At 48.1% G+C, this 21,710-nt stretch overlaps 2 protein-coding genes across 5 annotated transcripts in view; both read left to right on the plus strand.

The window, feature by feature from the left end:
- The window catches only part of LOC111075644 (hemicentin-1), a 139,608-nt gene extending 131,824 nt beyond the window's left edge, over nucleotides 1-7,784 (plus strand). For all 4 annotated transcript variants that reach the window (XM_041592876.1, XM_022369079.2, XM_041592877.1 and 1 more), the window contains exons 11-12: nucleotides 5,496-5,674; nucleotides 5,742-7,784. In XM_041592876.1, the coding sequence (XP_041448810.1) occupies nucleotides 5,496-5,674; nucleotides 5,742-6,080 (518 nt within the window). In that variant the 3' untranslated portion in view covers nucleotides 6,081-7,784. The remainder of the gene's footprint in view (nucleotides 1-5,495; nucleotides 5,675-5,741) is intronic.
- Nucleotides 7,785-13,430: 5,646 nt separating this feature from the next.
- LOC111075650 lies at nucleotides 13,431-18,623 on the plus strand. The gene is made up of 4 exons (XM_022369088.2): nucleotides 13,431-13,762; nucleotides 14,947-15,220; nucleotides 15,280-15,440; nucleotides 15,512-18,623. The coding sequence occupies exons 2-4, from the start codon at nucleotides 14,954-14,956 to the stop codon at nucleotides 18,507-18,509; spliced, it is 3,426 nt and encodes a 1,141-aa protein (XP_022224780.2). The 5' UTR covers nucleotides 13,431-13,762; nucleotides 14,947-14,953; the 3' UTR covers nucleotides 18,510-18,623.
- Nucleotides 18,624-21,710: the final 3,087 nt, after the last annotated feature.

Below are 21,710 nucleotides of genomic sequence, written 5' to 3' on the forward strand. Positions count from 1 at the left end.
GAACGTTCGATTGCATCAAAGTTGAGCCCTTCCTTCCCATCTAACTTGTCTGCTGCCTGCCTGCCTGGCTGCCTCTGTTGCTTGCCCATCATTTTGTGTGTTTACCAACATCACTTTAAACTTTGCCAACAGCTCACATCTCACTTTCGCAGTAAACTAGAGCCAACAAAAATACACAAATTTATTAAATGTACAGGTAACCAAAGAAAGAAGAAATAAGAAATAAGAAAGAGCAGGAAGCAGGCTGCAGGGGAAATTTGAAACTTGGCAAACTACATTCCATACAAGGACGATGACGACTAGGGAGCGAGCCGAACCAAGCCAAACCAAACCAAAAACTTTAAGTGGCACATGTGAAGCAATTTTTGGCAACTTGTGCAATTTGCAACAGCAGGCAGGCAGCAGGGAGCGGCACGGAACCGAGGGCAGGTTGGAGCTCAAATTGGGTTGCCGCTGCTCATCCAAAGTTTGGTTCTATTAACAGCCGCACACACATGCCAAACTTTGCTCGTGGAGCGTGAGTGCGAGAGTATCTATGGATCCATTCGTATCTGCATGCTGCAATCTTGCGCGCTGCCAGGCAAAAGTTGCCAACCAACAGCAGCAGCCAGGCAGCCAGGCAGCCAGCCAGCCACTCATTTGGTATTGAAAGTGAAAGAGCATATTTAAATACGTTAACTAGGGAGGGGGCCAGAACCAGAACCAGAGCCAGAGACTTTCATTTAGCTTTACATGGCAGCTTAATTTGTGTTGACAGCGGCAAAACAAGGACGAGGCCAGGTCTGCCAGGATGGCATTAGGATGCCATCGGCGGTGGCAGGTGGGGATGCTCGATGCAGTTCGTTTCCAATGAAAGCGCTCTTTGTAAATTTTCAAGATTTGGGTTAGAGATATTTACACACACACAAAGTCTGAATAGAGGACAGAAAGTGAGACAGAGAGAGAGAGGGAGATAGCTCAGCCTGGCTGGGATAACTTTGTCACTTTTTACAACCCCCCTAGCAACTGCACTTTACCTCAGCCGTGACTCTACGAGCGTTTATGTACATCCTTTTATATTCATCTCTCATGGCATGGCACTTAAAGGTCACCGCAACGTACATGTACACGTATCTATCTATGTGTTTGTGTGTGTGTGTATGGTGGAGATATCAAAGTTTGTTTGGTCACCTGTACGACAGCAATGAGCTGCAGCTTTCTCAGGCTCTCTCTCTCTCTCCATTTCCAGTGCAATCTTTTTGCCCCGCAAGCAATTGACTTTGAAGTGGAATTACTCTTAAAGATTGCGCTTTGAACAGTGCCTCTGGCAGTGGTACACAAATGTGTGGCAAGTCCGTCGATCCATTGCCGCAAGCGACTCGCCTTAAGCCGCCACGCCACTAAAATGCGTGCCTGGACTTAAAAAGAAATGAGGAACCCGAACCCCAACACCAACCCCAACCCAAACCGAAGCCAAAGTAAACCGCAAAAGCTCACCCTTTGGCTGCCCTCATTAATATTTGAGCACTTTGGTCCGCTTAGGCTGGCGGGCCAAAAAGTTGGCAAAACTTAAGACAAATCTTGAAAGCATCGCACCGACCTGTCATCGCGTCCATCAATAATTCAGCGCTGCTCGCGCTGACAATAAATTCAATTAAAACGGCCCAAAGGAGGACCAGTGCCAGTGCCAGTGCCAGTCCCACCCCAACGAGCAGGTGACAAATGTAGGGGGACAGCTAAGAGCAAAAACAAAACGAATCGCTAATCCCTCTTTGATTGCCCAGCCAGAGCACGTAATTTCAATTGGAGCGCTTGCTCCTCTGCTCCACTGCTCCCCTGCTCTGCTGTGGAATGTCCTTTTGTCTCGTTGGTAATTTTATTTGCAGCTTTTTGCATTAAGTGCACACAATGTTTATTAATTATTCAGCAACAACAGAGCATGGACGGACGGCGAGCTCTGTTTCTGTTTCTTGTTTTGGTTCTTCAGCTTCTACTCTCGAGTCCAGCTCGGACGCCTCCGTGCTGTTCCTCGGGCAACCGTTGCATAATTGAATATTATGATTGTTATTTTCACTTGCTGCCTGTCGGACTGCCTGTTATCTCAGTGCCTCTGTCCACTGGCTCACCATCTGGGCCTTCATTCGAGGCTTTTGCATACTAAGAGGCTTGGGCAGTGGCCAGAGATTCCCTGACCCCTGGGGGCATGTTTTGCTCTTGTTTGCGTCTTTAAATGCCGCTCACCTGTAATTGCCTGTTCTAATCTGCTCTTCCCTCTCTCAGGTCGTACTTCACTGCCACTGCCTCTGCCTCTGCCTCGTTCTGTTCATTTCATTGGCATTTCCATGTTGTGTGTCTGGGACTCACTCTCCTCCCGGCTTGAGTGGCGCCCTAGCTCAGTTGCTGAATGTGTGGCCGGCCATGTGTTGGAATTTGAATACGCCCCATCAAAATGTGTGATTTCCACTTGTGGGAATCGAATTTACCATAACGTATACAGAGGGAGAGAGAGTCCATTGTTTTAAATTTATAATTTAAGCCGATCATTGCCTGGCAGAAAGACGTTGAAACGTACCGACAGAAGGTCAGCCCCAAATTGACTTACCCAGCGGTTCATTGTGGGTAAACACTTGCAGCACACCCAAACCCAAGCCCAATGGCTTTGCCTTTGCTTCTCTCCTCTATTCAGTGTTCTGAATTTGCTCCCTTTATGTAATTACATGTTGCTTTGCTATGTTGCCGCCTGAGGAGGACTCCATTCCAATCTTCTCCACTCCTCTCGGTTCCTTTCGTTTTCACAATGAAATTTGCATGTTTTTTGGCCACTTTTGAGCAGTACACAAGCTTCGCTGGCAACATTTACAGCTGCAACAGCTAAAAATAAATATTTAAACAATGGCAACAACTTTTGCATGTTCTACAATTGTTGCAACAACAATGGTGGTGGGGCTGGGGGCAGCAGGTCCTTGGTGGGGTGGCAAGAAGTGCAGTCCAAAATAATAAAGTTTTACGGCTGAAAATTACTCAATTCCCGTTGCCCGAAAAAGTTAACTTAATTTTTCGTAGTTGCCTTTTGTGCGGAAAAACTTTGGCCAAGAGGTGAGGGTGATGCAACAACTGTAGAAAACGTTTTGCAACACTTTGGCGGCCACTCCGGCTCTTTCCACCCGCTCCTGCCACTGCCCTGCCCTGCCCTTCCCTGTCTCTTGCCAAAGGAGACAATGAGCTTGGCCAGAGCCAGAGCCACGGAGTATGCAGAGCGGAACAACAGGACCTCACGGACCTTGCCCCATTGATTGCACGTCGCCGAAAGTTCTTTCTCCCCCTTTTTCGCCCGTTTCGCTGTTGCTTGTTTACTGCGACATGGACGCGGACATTGTGAGAAAACGCACTGGAGATTCTTTGGGAAAAACAGAAATAATAATGGCCCAAAGTAATTGAATTTTCGCCTTCATTTGGATGCTCCAATTAGTTGAGGAAATACAGCTTTTCACTGGCCCCTACCCTCACTCGGCCCTGCAAAAAAAAAAACGACTTTTTGATTATTTTCACGTATTTTCACTTATTTTCCCATGTTGTGGCGCAGAAATTGTGATTTTTCTCGGCGGTCTTTCACATATGAGACCCCCGAGACCCTCGTGTGCTGGCCATTCTGTAGGTAGGGTGTATTATTTTTATATCTACCTTTGTTTTTATTTTTTGTCTGCTCTGATTTGCTTTCCCCAGGGTGTCTGTCTCTGGTTCCCACCGCCCAAGGAAACGCTCTCGAAAACTCATTTCAGCTTAGCGCCCTTAGTCCCCTGGGTGCCAAATCAAATTAAAAGTCGCACCAATGACCCAAGCACTGACCTTGGGGGCACAGCCACGAACAGTCGTCGGTCGGCCCGCCCAACCGAACTGCGAGGCACAACCACAGCCCCACCTGAGCTCTGGCTCTGTGCTAAAATGCTGGCACACGGCTCACTGAGTGCAAATGAAAATAGAATTTAAATCTCTTTGAGAGCGGAGTTGTTCAAGGGGTGGGGGGAGTTGGGTGGTGGTGGTGCTGCCTGCCTGGCCATAGCCCATGCAAAAATCATTTTTAGCTGTCAAATAAATTACACTTTTTCCACCGGTTGTTGGATGGGGAGAAGGGGAGGCGCACGGCCGTACAAAATGGCGTTGAACGCATAATTTGGCAGACAGTCGCAGACTGAGAGAGGGAGCGAGAGAGAGAGAGAGTGAGTGAGAGAGGAAGCGAGAACTCACTTGCTTTAATTGATTTTACAGTTAGTCGCCCCAACAGCCCCTTCCATTGCCTTCCATTCCCTGCCTCATTCCTCATTCCAATCGTTTGTTCCCTTGTCGACCACCGGAAAGGGGGTTTTTCGGGCTATAAATTTGCGAGTGTCGAACGAGTTCTTCGTTTTGGTTTTTTGTTTGTGTCTGCGTTCTGCGTCTGTGCCCTGCCACCCCCTCCAAACACCCATTTGCACTTAACACATTTCACCATTTTGTTTGCCAGGGTCGGCCATTGCGGCCCAAGTTTCTCTCTCTCCCTCTCTCTCTATCAGTATCGGCACTCGCTACTATTTCGATCTCTGTCACAAGGCAATGATGAGGAAAATTGCAAAATTTTCAAGCCTCTCGATAATTAAATATTCCCACCCACAAAGGCGGCGCCATGCAAAATGTTAGAGCGAGAGGCAGAGTTGGAGTACAGGGGAGAGAGACAGCACATGTGGCTAATTGGATTGTCACGTTAGTGTTGGCTAACGTCGTCAGGCTGCCTGCACTGCTTCGCTTTGCAAGACTCTCGCAGCGATAAGATAATCCTCAGCAGCTCCGTTCCGCTCCCCTCAGCACATCACATGCTTCATCCACATACGATCCATCCAGAGAATTCGCTTTGGCGTAAACTTTTTAATGAAGTTTTGGCGTTCTTAAAAAGTTTCGCTCTTGGCAGTATCCGCCCTCCTCCCTCGACATGTTGTTCTCTATTTATTTTGATTTTTTCAGCGTTGCCAAACATTTGTGCACTCGCATTGCCGCTGCTTACTGCTGGCAAGGTGGGGATAGGATGGTATGGGATGGTAGGGGATGAGATAAGGGAAGCCACGGCAGTAAGTGGCACATTTGTCGGGTGATACGCTTTTAATTAGTGGCGAAGGCAATGGCTAAGGAGCTATAGAGATGCCGCTGTATATGGAGGTGGCAGCAAACTTTTCGCCAAGGCTTTAATTGCAGCTGATGCGAGGCGAAACGAAACGAAACGAAACCAACTTGGGCTACAACTTGGGCTACAGCTCTGTGCAGGAGCAGGAGAGCGGGATGAGTGTCTCGGTTTGAGTACAGTTGGGCTGGAATTGGCTTAGCATGTGTGAAGTGCGACGGAGCCGGGTCTTAGGGAAGTTTACTTAACGAATCTCCGTGTGTCCTTGGGCCGAAGAAAGTTCTCAGGGGCTGCCTAACGAACTTAGATGAACAAAAGTTTGTCCCCATACTAATCCGGAGGACTTCTCCCGTTTTCCCATTTGCAGGCTCCCCCACAGCGACGGCCCTGAATGCCACGCCCATCGCCTATCCGGGCTCCCCCTTGCACCTAAATGTGGAGTTCTGTGCCAATCCGCCGGCCCATGCCGCCCGCTGGCTGCACGGTGATCGCGTCTTCACGCCCGGCAACCAATACGGCAGCACCGTTCTGGCCTACTCGGTGAAGGTGAGTCACACTGCCGGTCCAGCAGGCCCTGGGATGCAACTAATCCTATCTTTTTTGTCTGCCGCAGGATCTGCCCACGCCCTACTGCAAGGAGGCGCGCCTCACCTACGTCAGCATGCACGAGCGGGTGCCACGCACCTTCTACTTCATTGTCTCGTCTCCGGGTGGCGTGGCCGAGGCCATCTTCAATGTGAACTTCACCAAGCGCCACCGCACGATGTCCAATGCCATCGATGCCGACGACGAGGAGGAGGAGCTCAACCAGCCCGAGCAGATTCATTTTCCCGTCTTCAACAGCAACAGCGCCAACGACACGTTCCGTGGAGGCAGTGCAGCCGTCGCACTAACCCTAGCTCTGGCTCTGGCTATTTTCAATTTGAATCTGCTCAGATGCCATTTACTTTAAGTGGGTGTGTGTAATGGAGTGAGTGCGTGTGTGTGAGTGAATGCGAATGTGAATGTGAATGCAGAGTGAGTGCTTTGTTTTTGGAGGGCCTGACTCGTTCATTCAACCAACCAACCAAACTCTATGTAATCTAACCCCACTAACTACCACTAGGCGCATGCATACCCGCACTCGTATGTGGATCTGCCTGCCTGCCCAATTAATCGATTCATATTACCATGTGGACTATGCCACGCAACTACTACTCTATATATGTGTACTCCATATAGCTATGTGTATGTGTATCTGTAACTTTAACTGTAACTGTATCTGTAGCCGATCTAGCCAAGCATCAAAATTGCCCTAGGGCCTAGAGACTAAGGCCACCCCCACGCCCCACCCATCCACATTTAGCCTGCTTCTACCCAATTGTTGGCCAGCCCCCCAGCGGTGAGGCGACTTTTCACACCTAAACTACTCGAATATTTTTACTGTAAGCCCCTAAATGTAGATGTTGTAACAGTAACTGTAGCTGTAACTGTAACTGTATCGGTGCATGTCAATGTCAATGTGTATATGTATGTGTGTGTGCGCGTAAAAGATAAAGGCCAAAAAAAACAAAATTAATGAATGAAAAATCATGCCATTATTTTGGATAAACAAAAAAGAAAAGAAAAAACATTGTTAACAGTTGGTTATTACGAATACTTTAAGTTCCTTTTCAAGGGAGATCGAAACCGAAACCGATAACGTAAGCGAACCGAAGATCAACGAGCGGCAAAGAGATCATCGGCGAGTGCTCTCGCAAAGCGACTGATTTTGTTAAATATTTTGAAAATGTTTAGAACCTAAATACACATGTATGTATGTGTGTATGGGCAGAGGGCGGTGAATTAACCTATAGTTTAATATTGTAAATGACGAAAGACGATGGACAACATACCAGGCACGAACAAATTCCTTCCATTTGAACTGTTTGCCCCCGCGGCAGCGAAACTGTAAGATATTTTGAGAAAAAAAAAATTAAGCGAACGATCAAAAAAGAGTTATATTTAAATAAAAGTTATAATTACCTAAATACTGATTTTCACACATGTATTTGTATTATTAATCCATTAATTCATTTGATGCCGCAAATAGTTTGAAAGGACCAAAAATCTCTTCGTTTCTTGCCAGGGATATTTTTGTAACCAAAACCAAAACCAAACACAAAAAAATTTGTGTAATCTTAAAACAAAAAATATGAAGACCCTCCACATAAGCGATAGTTGTACATAAATGTTAAAGTAGCAATTGCTCAACCGAAAGGCAAATGAATAACCCCCCAACCTACAGTAAGAGCAAAGAACATTGCGATAGTTAAGAAAGTGTTTAATGGAATGTTGTTTGAACGCAGTAAGCCAAAGCGAATACGCTACAAGTAGCATTCCCCAAATAAATATCTGCCGAAACAAAATATGGATGTATTATAAAAGAAAAGAAACAAAACGAAACGAAACGAAAAGGAAAAACAAGACACATTTCAATTATCCCCCGCTATTGTAAAATATTTCAGTTGAGCCTCCATTGCGAGCCGGCAAACAACATGTTTTGCGTGCCAGAGATGGGGCTTTGTATAGAGCCCGAAAAGCTTTTGTAATTTATTTCATAGACGATCTAAGCCAAAAATGCATTCATTATCCTATGCGCAAACTACATATGCATACAAATACAAATATATATATATATATATATATATATATATCTATAATAAATACTATATATATCCATAGGCTAAGAGATCAGTGTAAAAACAAGATACAACAACAATATACTTAGAAGAACCTAACGCCAATTTAAGACACCATTTGCAGAGTTCCAAGAATTCCAGCAAAGAGTTATATTATTTTAGATTGGACTATGCCTAAATATGAATGAATATATACTACTATATACATATATGTATGTATATCTACGATTATGCCCATATGCCTAGCTGTATGTGTGCCATGTGTAAAGTTGAGTTAAGCGATTTGATTTTTTTTTCGATTTTTCGTTTTTATCAAGCGAACATTTGCCGATTGCACAAGCAAAAGCAAAGCAAACACGTCGACATGTTAACTTACAAAATAACATACTCACTAACCAAATGAATGGACTCATTTGCGACTCATTACTCATTAGGTAATATTTGAAAAATATTATTTATAACATTGCCAACAAAGCAAACAAACATAGAGGAGGGGAAGCAAACAGACACACACAAAAAAAAAAACACAGAACAAAACTAAACTGAATAGCGGAAAAAAAACAACCTAGAGTCTAAGTGCAACAACCAAAAAAAATGTGGCAAATTAATTTTAATGTATAATGATTAATTCAAATGTGTGGGAGGGCAGAATGTTGTTAAGGCAGAAAGCAGCACACAAAGAGTATGCAAACAAATTAAAATAAAAAGAAAAAAAACGAAAAACAAAAATGCAAATAAATAATAAAAATAAAAATACAAATACAAAAATACGTGTTACAATAAGCAGAAATGGTTTAAAGAAGTTATTGGCCCAAAAAAGAGAAATGTAAGCAACCATCACCACCAAAAGAACAGAACAAAAAACACTTTTAGCCCTAAACTAAGCCTCGGAGCAGGCCAGGATGAAGACGGAGATGGAGGTGGAGCTATACCCAGCCACCAGATATGCAGAATCAAAAGAGTATACCCACAACCCATACCCCACACACACAAAAACACTTTGATCCATTGGCCAGGGTCAGAACAAACTGTTACATTTAAGCCAGCAACGTTCTTGGGTGGGTGGGGGGTAGGAGAGAGCATGAACAGAGAGATCCCTCCACCCCCCCAAGGACATTTACATGTTTAAGTGACAAAGCAACAAAACAACATAGCCAATTTAGCATAAAGCAAAGCGAAACGAAACGAAAAGAAACAAATGACAAAGGGAAAACGCAAATGAAAATGCAAATTAAACTAAAATACTAAAACCCAAAAACCCAAAAATAAAGAGCAAGACCCAAGACTCAAACAAAACACAGAGAAACAAACATAAAATAAAACATTTAAATGGAGAAAATGCAACACAAAGAGAGTTTCTTTAAAGGGTTGGGCCAGGGGCGGTATCGCATGAGGACTGCGCTCAGCCATATTGTCGAATATGGAAAAGAGTTAAGGAACATGTCAGCAAACGGTAGCAAAACTTTGATGCATCTTAGCCACAAAAAACGTTTGCAACAGTAGCCCCAAAAGAGTCAGCAATTAATTTTCAATGGTTCACCAGTTGACTGTAGTCGTACAAAAACATACTTTTAAATGTATCCCATGTTTACGGAGACAGAAGAGACTTTTTAATCGAACGCGCTGGATATAAGTCTGCAATGTGGCATAAAGAATTTAATAATTATCGTTGCACCAATAACAGCAATATAAGCAAAGGTATAAGGCCAACTAAAGGTCCCTTCAATGCTTCTGCGCCATTCAAAACATTGCAGGCTTTCAAACAAAACTCTGACCTAAGCTTAAGCTAAGCTTATGAAGTTGACAAGTGCATTCCGTGGCAGTGGTGGGGGCCACTGCAGGCAGGCCGCATCTGTGCACATTCAAAGGCCAACGAAAGGGAAAGGCCAGCCGAGTGAGTGAATGAGTGAGTGAAGCTTTGGGTGACCGCAGGCTCGGCTCGTTTTGGGTGAAGGAGATTCCGGTTTGGCTCTCGTACATTGGCCCAATCTCAGAGTTGCGTTGTCAATAGCAGCCACAGCAGCAGCAGCCGCCTGTGGTTAATGTTTATTAGTTGGAAATCAAAAGTACAACGACACCGGAGGATCGGGACGGCCTGTATGGACCTGGCTGCTACAGTTTTTGGCCTAAAGAGTTGCTCCGAATGGCGCGAAATGGCAACCGGGCAGCCAGGCAGCCTGGCAGCCGGCAACCTGTTTGGAGGCTGACAACATCAACATCACGGGCAACGCCAGGCCACAATCATCGATAACCAGGCCGGTTTCGCGGTTTTGTGCGGGGCGCTAATGACAGCGAAATGTTTGCGATCTGTACAGGCGCCAGGCGAGATTACAGAGCGCGGGGGCGTACCGTACAGTGCGGCACACACGAGAGTGCACTCAGAGAAATCAGCGTCCCCTCCTAGACGATTCTCACAGACGCTGGCCAGCCCGTTTCGGGCAGTGTATTTTATCAATCAAAATTCCCAAACAGTGATCGAGTGGAATAAACTTGTAATGTCCCTGGCGCTGGGTGGTGCAATGTCGACGCACGCGCCAAAGCGAAAGGTGCCCCCGGCTAATGGATCCCCTCGATCCGCAGACCCGTCCCCCAGCCGACCCGACCAACAGATATCCGCGATTGCCAATTGGCATTACTGTGCGCATTTCTTTTTAATTGTTGCCTCAACGGCAAACCAAATAAGAAGAGATAAAACCGGCTCCGCCAACTGCCAATCGGAGGCTCCACCCCGAGCCGCGACCACATATTTCAATTCGCTTATGATAGGCGCCATCGCCAACGTTGAGGAATCAAAGTCAGTCCCACAGCCACAGCCACAGCCCCAGCTCCAGGCCATCAAATTGCAGACTTTATGCAGTCGGAAAATGGGCGTGACAGCAAATTTATTTTGTATATGGAAATGAACAGATGCGGTGTTTGGGCTCTACCTGGAGCCGAGGGAGATTGTGAACGCCAATGCAGTTGTTGAATTTAGAGGGAATCGGCTTAGCGGCAATTAGAGGGAATTGGCTCACCGGTAGAGCTTCACCCTCGAATGATGCCACTTGGGGCAGCTTAAATAAAGAGTGCAAAGGCTGCATCATGTCTGTGTGTGCTGCAGTTAGCATACTTTCCCAATTAATATTCAAGTTATTCTGTAAAAATAAAGTACTTTATGGGCCAAGCCCAACGCTTAATGAACACACCGTTTCGATTCGCAGATGGCCAGAATCAATCAGTTAACGCTTTGGCGACACGTTGGCTTATTGTAAGTCTTGTCTACCCTGCAGGTGGGCAGCAGGTACTCATGCGAAATTATCTTTGCCGACTTTAAGCGCACAGAAAACGCTGACAATTAAAACCATTTTCATTGCACATCACTGGACGCGGCAATAATTTCCCAGCCACCCACCAATGCGCTTTTATGAAATTTCACAGTTCAATTAATGCATTTTAATTTTAACTTTATTTTCCAATTTACTTCACAATCAAACCGAACGAGAGAGGCGCTCTAAAGGCCGATACGAATAGTCGGGCGAAAATGGCAGTCCAATCCGTGGACGAAAAAAGGCGAATCAGGAAAAATGTTAACGCAAAATTAAAAATTGTTTTTGATTGATTGTTGCATGAAATTGCCATTCGGTCTGTGGCCCCGCCACACCGATGCAGGGCCAGGGCCAGCACCATTGATTGTAATTACCTTTCTCACTCATATTTCATTTGCTCTGTGCACTTAATTAGCAGTCGGTCCCCAGTCGGTCCCCAGGCACATCCCTCCCCCCACCCCACCCGCCGCAACTCAAACCCCAAACACGACCCGCCTTTCCGTCTGAATGCACTCTCGGGGAAGTACAATACACGTACACGTGGAAACAAGCGAATATGCGAAATGCCAGCATCGAAATTAAGTGAATTGCTTTTCATAGATTTTTGTCGGCAATTTCTGAGGTTTCTTTTTTCCAATTCCGAATTTCCAATGTTTTTGCCGAGCAACTGCTGCTGCGGTCAAGGCATCTCAGCAATTTCCTTTGCCAACTTTTGGATGATTTTGTAATACGGGCGGAAGGAAGTCGATTGCTGGCCAAAGTGACCGGGCGACCAACTAAATGTCGGCTTTTGTTACACTTCTGTAGCGAAAATTAGCCACGGCGCCGCGGCATTTCCAAGGCAAGCAGCTGACAGTTTATGACTCGCATTTCCTTGGAAGAAAACTGTGTGTCGCCTGGGGTTTTTTTTGCATTGGCTCGTCTTGACTTACTTTGGCTTGGCTCGCCTTGATTTGGTATGTCTCCCATCCCCATCCCCCGCCCGGCTTATGCAATCTCTGGCACTCGGCAGTTAGTTTTTCTTCTCGTAATTGTCTCTGCGGAAAGCGTCAGGGGAAATGCCATCCAAAAAAGATCAGAGCATTAGCTCTGCCACTGCCACCAGGCAAGTGGTGAAAGCGAAGTGTCTGTGTCTGTGTGTATGTGTGTGTGCATGAGGCATGCCACATGTCTATAATGAGATGCACGCAGATAAGGCAAGCCAGTGATTAAGAAACTCATGATCTGTGCAGCTTTCAGCTTGGGTAGAACTTGCGTAGCTTTCCCTCTTTTTAGTTTTATTTTAATTATATTTTGTACATTTTAAGCCGTATGTAATGTTATTTTGTTATTCTAAAGTTGATAATTAATAAATTCCATTGATTGAATGCTTTAAATTTAACAACAAAATCCTCCATTAACTCCAATAATTTGCACAGAAAAAAAGACAGAAAAAAGGCCGGCGGGCGATACGATATCATTAAATATGCAATAAATAAAATGAATTACCAAAGCATAAATAAAATGCGAAATAAAAAATTGAATTTTAATAAATCAGAAAGAAGCAAAAGAGTGAGAGAAAAAAACGCCGCCTGCCTCTTGCCGCAAAACCGCATCCACATGAATCAATCAGTAAACGTCAAACGCTACCCACGGAAAAAAAGCCATCGATTGCCGCCGCCTCATTAAAATTGAATGAAAATATCTGCGGCAAGAAAGAAAGAAAGAAAAACTGCAACTTGTGAAAACAATGCGATCGAAGGTGATCGAACCGACGACACCTGTTGACAGGTGCCGAGACGAATGCTATAATCGTTATGAGGCAAGGAAACGGCTGTGGATATTTTTGTGTCAACTTGAGGGGAGCGCATAGCCAAAGGGCTTTCTCTTGCAGGTAGGGAGGCATGCTGAGCACAGAGACTAAATGCCCATGCCCCATGGCCCATGGCCCATGGCCCATGCTCATTTCCACACAATTGGCCAGGCAAAACCTGTTGCAAAGTTTTCCCGCGCATGGTTTTTGGCAGGTCAATGCTGCTGCTGCTGCTAGCTGTAGAAAGCCATAAAAATAAAATTGTCATTGCCTTGAAGGGGATAGCGGGGGAGAGAGAGAGAGATAGAGAGAGAGGGGGGATGGCTGCGCTTGCGCAATCGCTGGCTGGACAAGTTTTATGCTACACTTTAAGGATCACCAGCAGCAGCAGCAGCAGCAGCAGCAGCCGAAGCTGCCGCAGCAGCGACAACAGCGACAACCAACCAACAAGCAACATGCAACAACCCACGACGAGACATCGACGAAAAGAAAACGAAATGCCCAGGCACCGACGGTTTCACTTTCATTCGCAACGCGCACGCGCAGCTGTCAGGGTCGCACAGCCATCATCGAGAGTTCGAGTGAACAGAGCGGACAAAACCAAAAAGAGAAGCGATTCCGATTCCCCCAACTGCTGTGCCATTCAGATGCTCAGAGAACAGCAGAGCAGAGCAGAGCAGAGAGCAAACCAAAACAAACCAAACCAATTTTATTTGCCACACTAATTACAATTGTCGAATAATCGAATAGAAAAGTGATTAAAAGTGCTTTTTAATTGGCCGGCAATCAATATAAATAATTGAGTGTTGTTTTTCATTGCGCTGCATTCCCAAGCCCCCCATTCCCAGCCGCATCGCGTTATACTTCATGGATGCAGGTAAATAAATGTGTATTCAAATAGAAGAAAACATTTTAAATGCAATTTAAGTGGTGGCAGTGGTGGAAAATTTAAATTGTTTCAAAATTGATATGCATGATACGCATAATCGGACGATGGACTGGCAGCAATTGAGCATATTGTTTGTGAACGAAAGGACTTTTCATAAATGCGATATGATATCTGTTTGTAGTGCCAAACCAGGCCAAAATGTGTCCCCCCATTCAGTGTCTGAGTTAAGATAATGATCCAACCGCAATTAATGTAGAAATTTAACATGTAAAGCCGCCTCACTTTCTTGAACAGACACCAGACCACCACAGACACCACTTAACCAGGGGTAGCCGGGGGTATGGGGCACCCCAAAGCAGCTCGGAGCACTTAGGCCTGGAAAGCCATGAATATTACAAGTGAAATATGTTTTGGCATGCATATTTAATGCACATCAAAATACAGCTACGGCAGGGGCAGGGGCAGGGGCAGAGGGAGAGGGAGAAGCGGCTGCATGCGCAAAACTATGTGAAAACCCGTACGAATCATTTTAAACGCCATCAATTTCAATTTTCCAAATTAAATGCGTAGCCTGCCCGGAGGGGATGATTAATAATTCATTACGTTGCCAGTAGCAATGACATAAGCCCAAAGCAAATGCCGCCAAGTTCAACAACTTGGGTCTGTCTGGCCACGACCGGCGACCGACCACCGGCACGAGCGAGCGAGCGACAGGCAACGCGCGACGTTTAGGGAAAATCTCACAGCGAAAGAGAAAGAAAAGCGCCAAAATGGAAATGCCAAGGCAGCCCAAGCCACTTAGGAAAAATCATCATAAGCCTCGGCTATCGGCTAAAATCAAACACAGCCCGGACAAGTGAGTGCTGGCCAGGCGAGAGAAGCGATGTGGCATATCGAGTGGAGTGCCTTTTGGAGGAGGCTGGGAAGCTGGCAAGCTGGCAAGCTGTGAAGCTGGGCAGCTGGAGTGGGCCCAAAACAGGCTTGACGACTTCGGCATCCTCGTGTGGCCGTCAAATGTTTCGTTTTGGCTTTTTATTTGTTGTTTGGAATTTGTCATGCGGGGTTATTCACACTGCCATACCATACCTATAACATACCCCATACCCCATGCCCCATGAGAGAGCCGCCACTCAACACTTTGCATTTTCATTTCCGCAATTTCCATCCAGCAGCAGCGCCATGTGGCAGAAGCAACAACAGAAACCGCTGCTAGCAGCGACTCTCTTTGGCATTTGCTCGATGCTGGCCAGCATCCAGCCGACTCTCTCGGCATCCGCCGACCCAACTAGTTCCACCAGCAACCTGCCACAGCCACAGACACAGCCACTGCCTCTGCAGCCTGCCACGCCTCCGCAGAATGTGACAATGGGGATGGAGGGAGGAGGAGTGGTGCGGGTGCTGCGACTGGAGAACGATGACGAGGCCCTGAGTGACAGCGCCAAGGAGGTGAGTCCATCCGAGCTTAGTGAAAGATTTTGACAGGCAATGAGCGTCGCTTTTGACAGCTTAATAAGCAGGCAGCCGAGACAGGAGCGCTGGAGGTCATTGAAGATCTCAACTACGGCAGTGAGGTGGATGAGGTGGAGGAGGACTCTGCCACAGTCACTACAGCCACAGACAGAGCCACAGCCACTGCAACCACAGAAAAGCCGGAGGAGTTCGTGGGGTAAGTCTGGGGAGGGCAGGCTTAGAAGGGGAATAGCCATCAAATCGTTTCCCTTTCCCTACTCCACACAGAGTGCCGGGCTTCCTGCCCACTGTGCTGCCACCGCCAACCAACGGCCACGGCTACATTCAGTTCGAGGTCAACGATGAGATGCCCGTGGAGGCTGTCCGTCGCCGGAGACCCGTTGAGAAGACCGTGACCCAATCCAGAACGGAGACCGTCAACGAGGTGCTGTCCAATCTGTTCCCAAATGGCTTCTCGGACATCTTCCGCTTCAGCGGCAGGGACACAAACACAGAGCCGGCGACCACCACAGCCACCACAGCCACCAACAAAGCAGTGGTGCGTCCCACCGTTGATGCCACAGCCATCACCACAGAGGCCACAAACGCAGTCACAGTTACAGTCCCTGCCAGTCCCCAGGCAGGGGACAGCCAGAGGAACGAAACGTATTTCAGCTACGAAGCGACAGTCACCAAGGAGTACCGCCGGGAGCTGAGCCCCGGCCACACCGAGATCGTGGTGGAGAAGATCACCAGAAGCGAGCCGTCGCGGGAGCATCCCTTCCGGGATGGCAGCAACCACATCTCGCGGGACGAGCTGCTGCGCATCAATCGGGCAGCGGTGGCGGCCCCCGTGCTGCCCAGCCTCCTGCTCCTGCCAGAGAGCGATGACAACGAGACGCTGGTGGGGGCCGAGAGTGCGCCCATTGTCATCCTCGGCGAGCACGAAGCGGAGCTGGACGAGGACCATGACTTTGAGGACAACCAGATAGCAGAGAGCCGACATGCGGCCCGGGGGTATTACCAGCAGCGGCTGCCCCCGCCGGCAGCATCGGGATCGGCCCACCACAACAGCATCGAGAGCTACACGAACCGAAAGGGACCCGGCCAGGAGCAGGAGATCAATGTGCACATCGTCCACGACGATACCCTGGCCAAGGCACAAGAGGCAGTCGGTACCGGAGCGGAAGGGCCTGTAGCGCCGCCCAAGGCGCAGGACCAGCAGTCCCTCGATCATTACCAGGTCCAGCAGAATCTGCCCGCCGTGCAGGAGGCGCCATCCCGACAGTTCCTCAAGAGCTTCAAGCCGATCATATCGGGCAGCGGCGATGGGCCGATAGCCAAGGGAACCTTCCACTACGAGGCCAGCCAGCCTGCGCAGTTGCCGAACGCCCGGCCACCGCAGCAGACTGACTATGCCGACCATTTTGTGCGACCTGCTGTCCAGTTGTCATACCAACAGGAACTCAGTCATGGTATCCCACAGTCTCCACAGTACCCAGAGCCACAGCAGCAGCAGCAGCAGCAGCAATATCAGCAGCAGGAGCTGCACACCCAAGCGATACCCTCGCCAATTGGTCCTCCCCAGTCGCAGTCCCCACCAGAGCTGGTGCAGCATTACTCAGATTACGCAGGACCAACGCCCAATAGTCTGGTTTATGTGACCCTAAACACTCCGCCACCACCTCCGCAAGCTGCAGCCTCGCCAGCGCCTGCTCATGCGTCGCAGGAGGCTGGCGTTCAGATCACGGTACATCATCCAGCCCCGCACGAGTACGAGGCGGCGGCTGAGCCCTCCCAGCAGCACATCCAGCACGCCCCACACCCCGATCAGCCCAAGTACGAGCAGCAGGCCGAGAGCCAGCCGAATGGCTACACCTTCGTGGAGGTGCAAAAGTCCGTGAACATCCACAACAAGCTGATCACGGAGAAGGACGGCCGCCTGGTGGAGCAGCACGAGACCATCTACCACCAGCCGTACCTGCACAATCACCTGTCGGCCCCAGCCACGGCGCCAGGCAACAGCTACCCCTCGCTGACAACGAACCCCATCAACGTGGAGCAGGCGGAGCACGAGAGTTCGCGGCAAGAGGTGGCCATCTCACATGCTGACATCAATCTGGAAACGGGTCATCAGACCCCAGGGCATGGGCAGCGATTTGAGACGATTCACCCGCCTGCTGGTCCACCGCACGAAGGTCAGCCTTCGCAGCATTATCATCATCAGCAGGAGCAGCACTCCCACACTCCGCCACAGGTGGCCGTTGTGGAGAAGGTTGTGCCGCAGGCCTATGTGGTGGAGAAACATGTCGATCGGCCCGTCAAGCAGTTGGTGGAGAGACACATACCCGTTCCGTACGCCGTTCACCAGCCGGTGCCAGTGCCTGTCCATGTCGAGCACTACGTGGATCGGCCCTATCCAGTGACCACCTATGTGGAGCACCCTGTGCCCTATCCCGTGGAGACTGTGGTGGAGAAGATTGTGGAGAAGCACGTCCCGGTGGAGGTGGAGCGCATTGTGGAGCGTCCCGTGCAGGTGGAGAAGATCGTGGAGAAGTTCGTGGACCGACCCCTGGCCATACCCATTCACGTGCCCGTCGCCATCCACATGCCGATGCCACCGCCCCACTCCGCTCACTCGTTTGGGCACCATTCCCATTCCCATCCGAACTCTCTGCACCCCTGGTCGCACTCGGTGGCCGCCCACATTCCGCCCAAAGTGCTGCAGAACTACTACACCCGCATGCTGAAGAAGCTCCTGCCCCAGCTCACACAGTCCCCGTCCCAGTCACCATCCCCGTCCAAGTCCCAATCCCAGTCCCAGTCCAAGGCAACGAAGACACCCGTAAAGTCTCCCGTGAAGCCGCCGGTTAAGCCAGTGCGAGGCGAGGCTCCCCAAGTGGCGACCTTCAGCCTGGCGGACATGCGCTTCGATCTGCGTCCCCCGCCGCCGCCGCAGGGCTCGCCCTGGCTGCAGGGCGCCCGCTACATCTACAACACGCTGCCGGCTGATCTGGCCACTGCCGCTGCCTCGGCGCCCGCCCAGATGGTCAAGTCGTACATTGGACCCGTGCCCGTATCGACAAATGCGCCATCCGACGCGGCGACGGGCATTGAGTTCGACGAATTCCAGCGCTGGCGGAATGGCCACTCGCTGAAGCGGAGTCCCGATTTCGGACGCAATCTGCACATGGAGTACGGGTTCAAGCCCCCGCTGGTGCCGTCCATGGAGATAGACGACAAAGGGAATCCGCTCAAGCAGGAGGAGGAGGCGGAGAGGCGGTGAGCAGCCCAGGCCAGGCAGCAGATGCAGGAGGAGTAGAAATGAGGAAAAGTGTGCCAAAATATATAGAGCTCTAGTAATTATTATTATATTTTATATTTATGTCACATATTTAAAATAATGCATTTAATAAAACAATAAACATTTTATTCTGCCTGTAGCGTTGGAAATCTCAGCCTTGTGAACCCCAAGGACCCCCCCGCCCCCTAAGAACACATGCGTCTGTCGTTGGCAAAAGTACACATGGCCCGCACTTTGCCGTAGGTGCAATATCAATTAAACAAATGACAGGCACCCAGAGGGCGAGCACCAAACTGTCATAAGAAATATTATGAATTTCCTTAAGTAGGCAGCATTTATGTAAATGAAAAATTCCATCGCTGGCCGGAGGGTGAAGGGTAAGGGAGAAGAACCCTTCTCCATACCGATCCCTCCTTATCTGCACGCAAACAGGCGGCTTTGCCACGCCCATTAGACCAACTGGTTAGATGGCGCACGTCCCAACACGTCCTCAAAGAAAGGCGGCCGAGTGCAAAGATTTATATGACAGCTAATAAATTTACAACACATGTAGCAGAGCAGCAACAGCAGCAGCAGCAGCAGCAGCGAGCAGATATTAGAAGATATTTTTTGGTGACAAGCCCGGGCCCTGGGCCTCACACGTTTGAGTGTTACGAGTCGAGTATTGTATTGAGGAGGGGCCAGGCTCTTGGAAGGAAAAATAATAAAGGAGGAAAGGGAAGAAAACGGGGGGGCCTTAGCAAATGTTTGCGCAGCGGCTCGAGAGGCACGTCACGGCAGCAGCGGATGACTACAACGGAAGCTGCAGCTGACATTTGACATTTAACAGGAACATGAGAGAGAGGGGTAGAAAGGGTGGTAGAGAGAGAGAGGGCAGACAAACCGTTTAGCGCACGTGTTGAGCGGAAACGGAAACTCTGGCGCAGAAATGGCGGCATGCAAGATGCCAGAAGAGTGCCGTGCATTGCATCCACAAAGGGTATAGAGGAAATAAAGATGGCCACTCCAGCATGATTGTATTTGGGCTGATTCATTACAACCATTACTTATGGGATAATTGTGCTGACTGTACTTCTTTAAAGTGTATATATATATATTGTGTAAATATGTGTACTTTCTTTTGACACTGTGCAGGCCATAAATCACTGGGGGAACACTCTTTAAGTTCAATTGCACAGCTCACAGCTCCCACGCCATGTCAGCAAATTTTATTCAGCTTTTGCCAAATTCCAGAGCATAAATCATAGATTGTACAATGCCACGCCCACAGATATCCAAAAATCAATTGAAATTGCAATTTCCACTGCCATTGCAATTGCAGCTGCAAATGCATTCAGCATTTTGATAGACTCCCCCAAAAGGGAGCACTACGGGACGGCATGTCAGGGGGGGGAGGGGTCAGAGGCAGCCAACGGGAAAGATAAGCAAAGGCGAACAATTGAATAATTTATATGCAAATAAATAAGAGTACTTTCGGCATTTGGGACTCGGCACGGCACAAAGAGAAAGAGCTGCAAAAGTTGTGGCCAAGTGTGTTCACTGTTCACTGTTCGCTGTTCCCTGTTCCCTGTACCCTGTTCATTGTGCATAAAAAGCGTGTGAAATAAATTCTCTGATCTGGCCACAAAAGGCGTAACACACACTACTACGGGTGCAGCAGCTACAGCTACAAGAACAAGGACAACAAACGATTGCTTGGAGCTATTGGCGATGTCGACGATTTCGAGTTTGCTTCTTTTTTTTCCCCAGTTGGCGGCGACGGCGGCCTCACCCAGAGGTTCCTCCAGCCCCATTCCACGAGCCCACTAGGCTGTCGGCCTTTTCTGGTTTGGCTGCTGCTCGCTGCATGTCATTGTCAGGGGCTGCCAACTCTGCATTTGATATACGATGTGTTGGCAGGCAGCCCAAGTTGGCGGACGGGCGACAGGGAGAACGGGCGGCACGGTCGATTCACGGGACGGGGGCGTGGCATTGCGAGACAAATGCAGCTGAACCGAAAATTGCATTTCCGCTTTGAAAATTGCGCAAATTTCCGCCCCAAGTGTGAAGGAGAGTGAGAGAACGAGAGGGGAAAAAAAGGCTAACCACGAGTACGTCGAAGCGTCGCCAGACAATTGGCAAAAATTTTCTATAAAAGTGTGAAATAGGCCGTCACCCCGTCACCCTTTGGCCAGAGTGGAAGAAGGTGGTGGAGTTGAGTGGCGGATGGGGCTGACATGCCGCAAAGTGGCCCCAGTGAACCACAGAAGACTTGTCACACAAAAATGAACGCAAAAATGTCAAAAGCATACAACGGATAGTGCACAGAGCGAGAGCAGGATGAAGCAGCAAAACGGTAGCCAAAATAAAGAAGATTACTCTCGTACAAAAAGTGGAAAAAAGTTGCACAGGGATGAATGAAATCGGCAACGAATGCGATAGGAATATATTCAACAGCTACTAAGAAATATTCTCCCACAGTTTGAATAATAACTAACTAATAACTATCCAAAATTTCAGTTTTTCCCATGCTTGGAAAATCCCTTAAAAAAAGAGCCATATCCGACCGACAAATAATTTTAATTACAAACTCTTTATAATTTGCGATCTATCGATTTTTTCTATTTTTTCTTTAGTATAGCTACGAACATTAAATGTTTTTTTTTTATTTTTGCTCTTTTTAACATTTTGTATGAAAAAAAGAATATGAAAATTGTCTGAAAAACAAAACCATATTTGACCGCCAATTAGTTTTTGCACGTAAATTCTTTATAACTCACAGTCTATGAACGGTTTTTTTCGTGATTTACGAAATTCCTGGCAAAAGTTTATCAAATTTCAATTAGTTAAATATGCAGAATATAATATGGGGGAGATATATAAATATAAAAAAAAATGTTTTCTTTTTTGTTGTCTAATTCTTCAGTCACGCCACTAATTGGCGACAATTTGTGCGGCAGGCAAATTGCTTGGACCCGTATGGAGCACATCCACAATCAGAACTGAAGGTGATAGAAATGACGGTGTGGGAGAGCTCTGCCACTGGCACTTGTCTGGACCGGACATTCCGTCGGCCAGAAATTCGTATTCCGGGCATGTCACTGGCTACGACGACGACGACAACTGCAAACAAGCAGGGAAACCCTAGAATTCCTTTCAATCAATTCCGCAGCATCAAGCACTGGCAGACAGCAGGCAGCCGCA

This window comes from Drosophila obscura, unplaced genomic scaffold (assembly GCF_018151105.1).
Source record: "Drosophila obscura isolate BZ-5 IFL unplaced genomic scaffold, ASM1815110v1 contig_186, whole genome shotgun sequence".
In the NCBI taxonomy this organism is placed as follows: Eukaryota; Metazoa; Arthropoda; class Insecta; order Diptera; family Drosophilidae; genus Drosophila; species Drosophila obscura.

Bases quoted from the DNA above. Each gene is read 5' to 3' on its own strand.
- LOC111075650 (XM_022369088.2), top strand. From the start codon at position 14,954: ATGTGGCAGAAGCAACAACAGAAACCGCTGCTAGCAGCGACTCTCTTT. The intron at 15,221-15,279 runs GTGAGTCCATCC...CGCTTTTGACAG, and splicing joins TGAGTGACAGCGCCAAGGAG to CTTAATAAGCAGGCAGCCGA. The intron at 15,441-15,511 runs GTAAGTCTGGGG...TACTCCACACAG, and splicing joins AAGCCGGAGGAGTTCGTGGG to AGTGCCGGGCTTCCTGCCCA.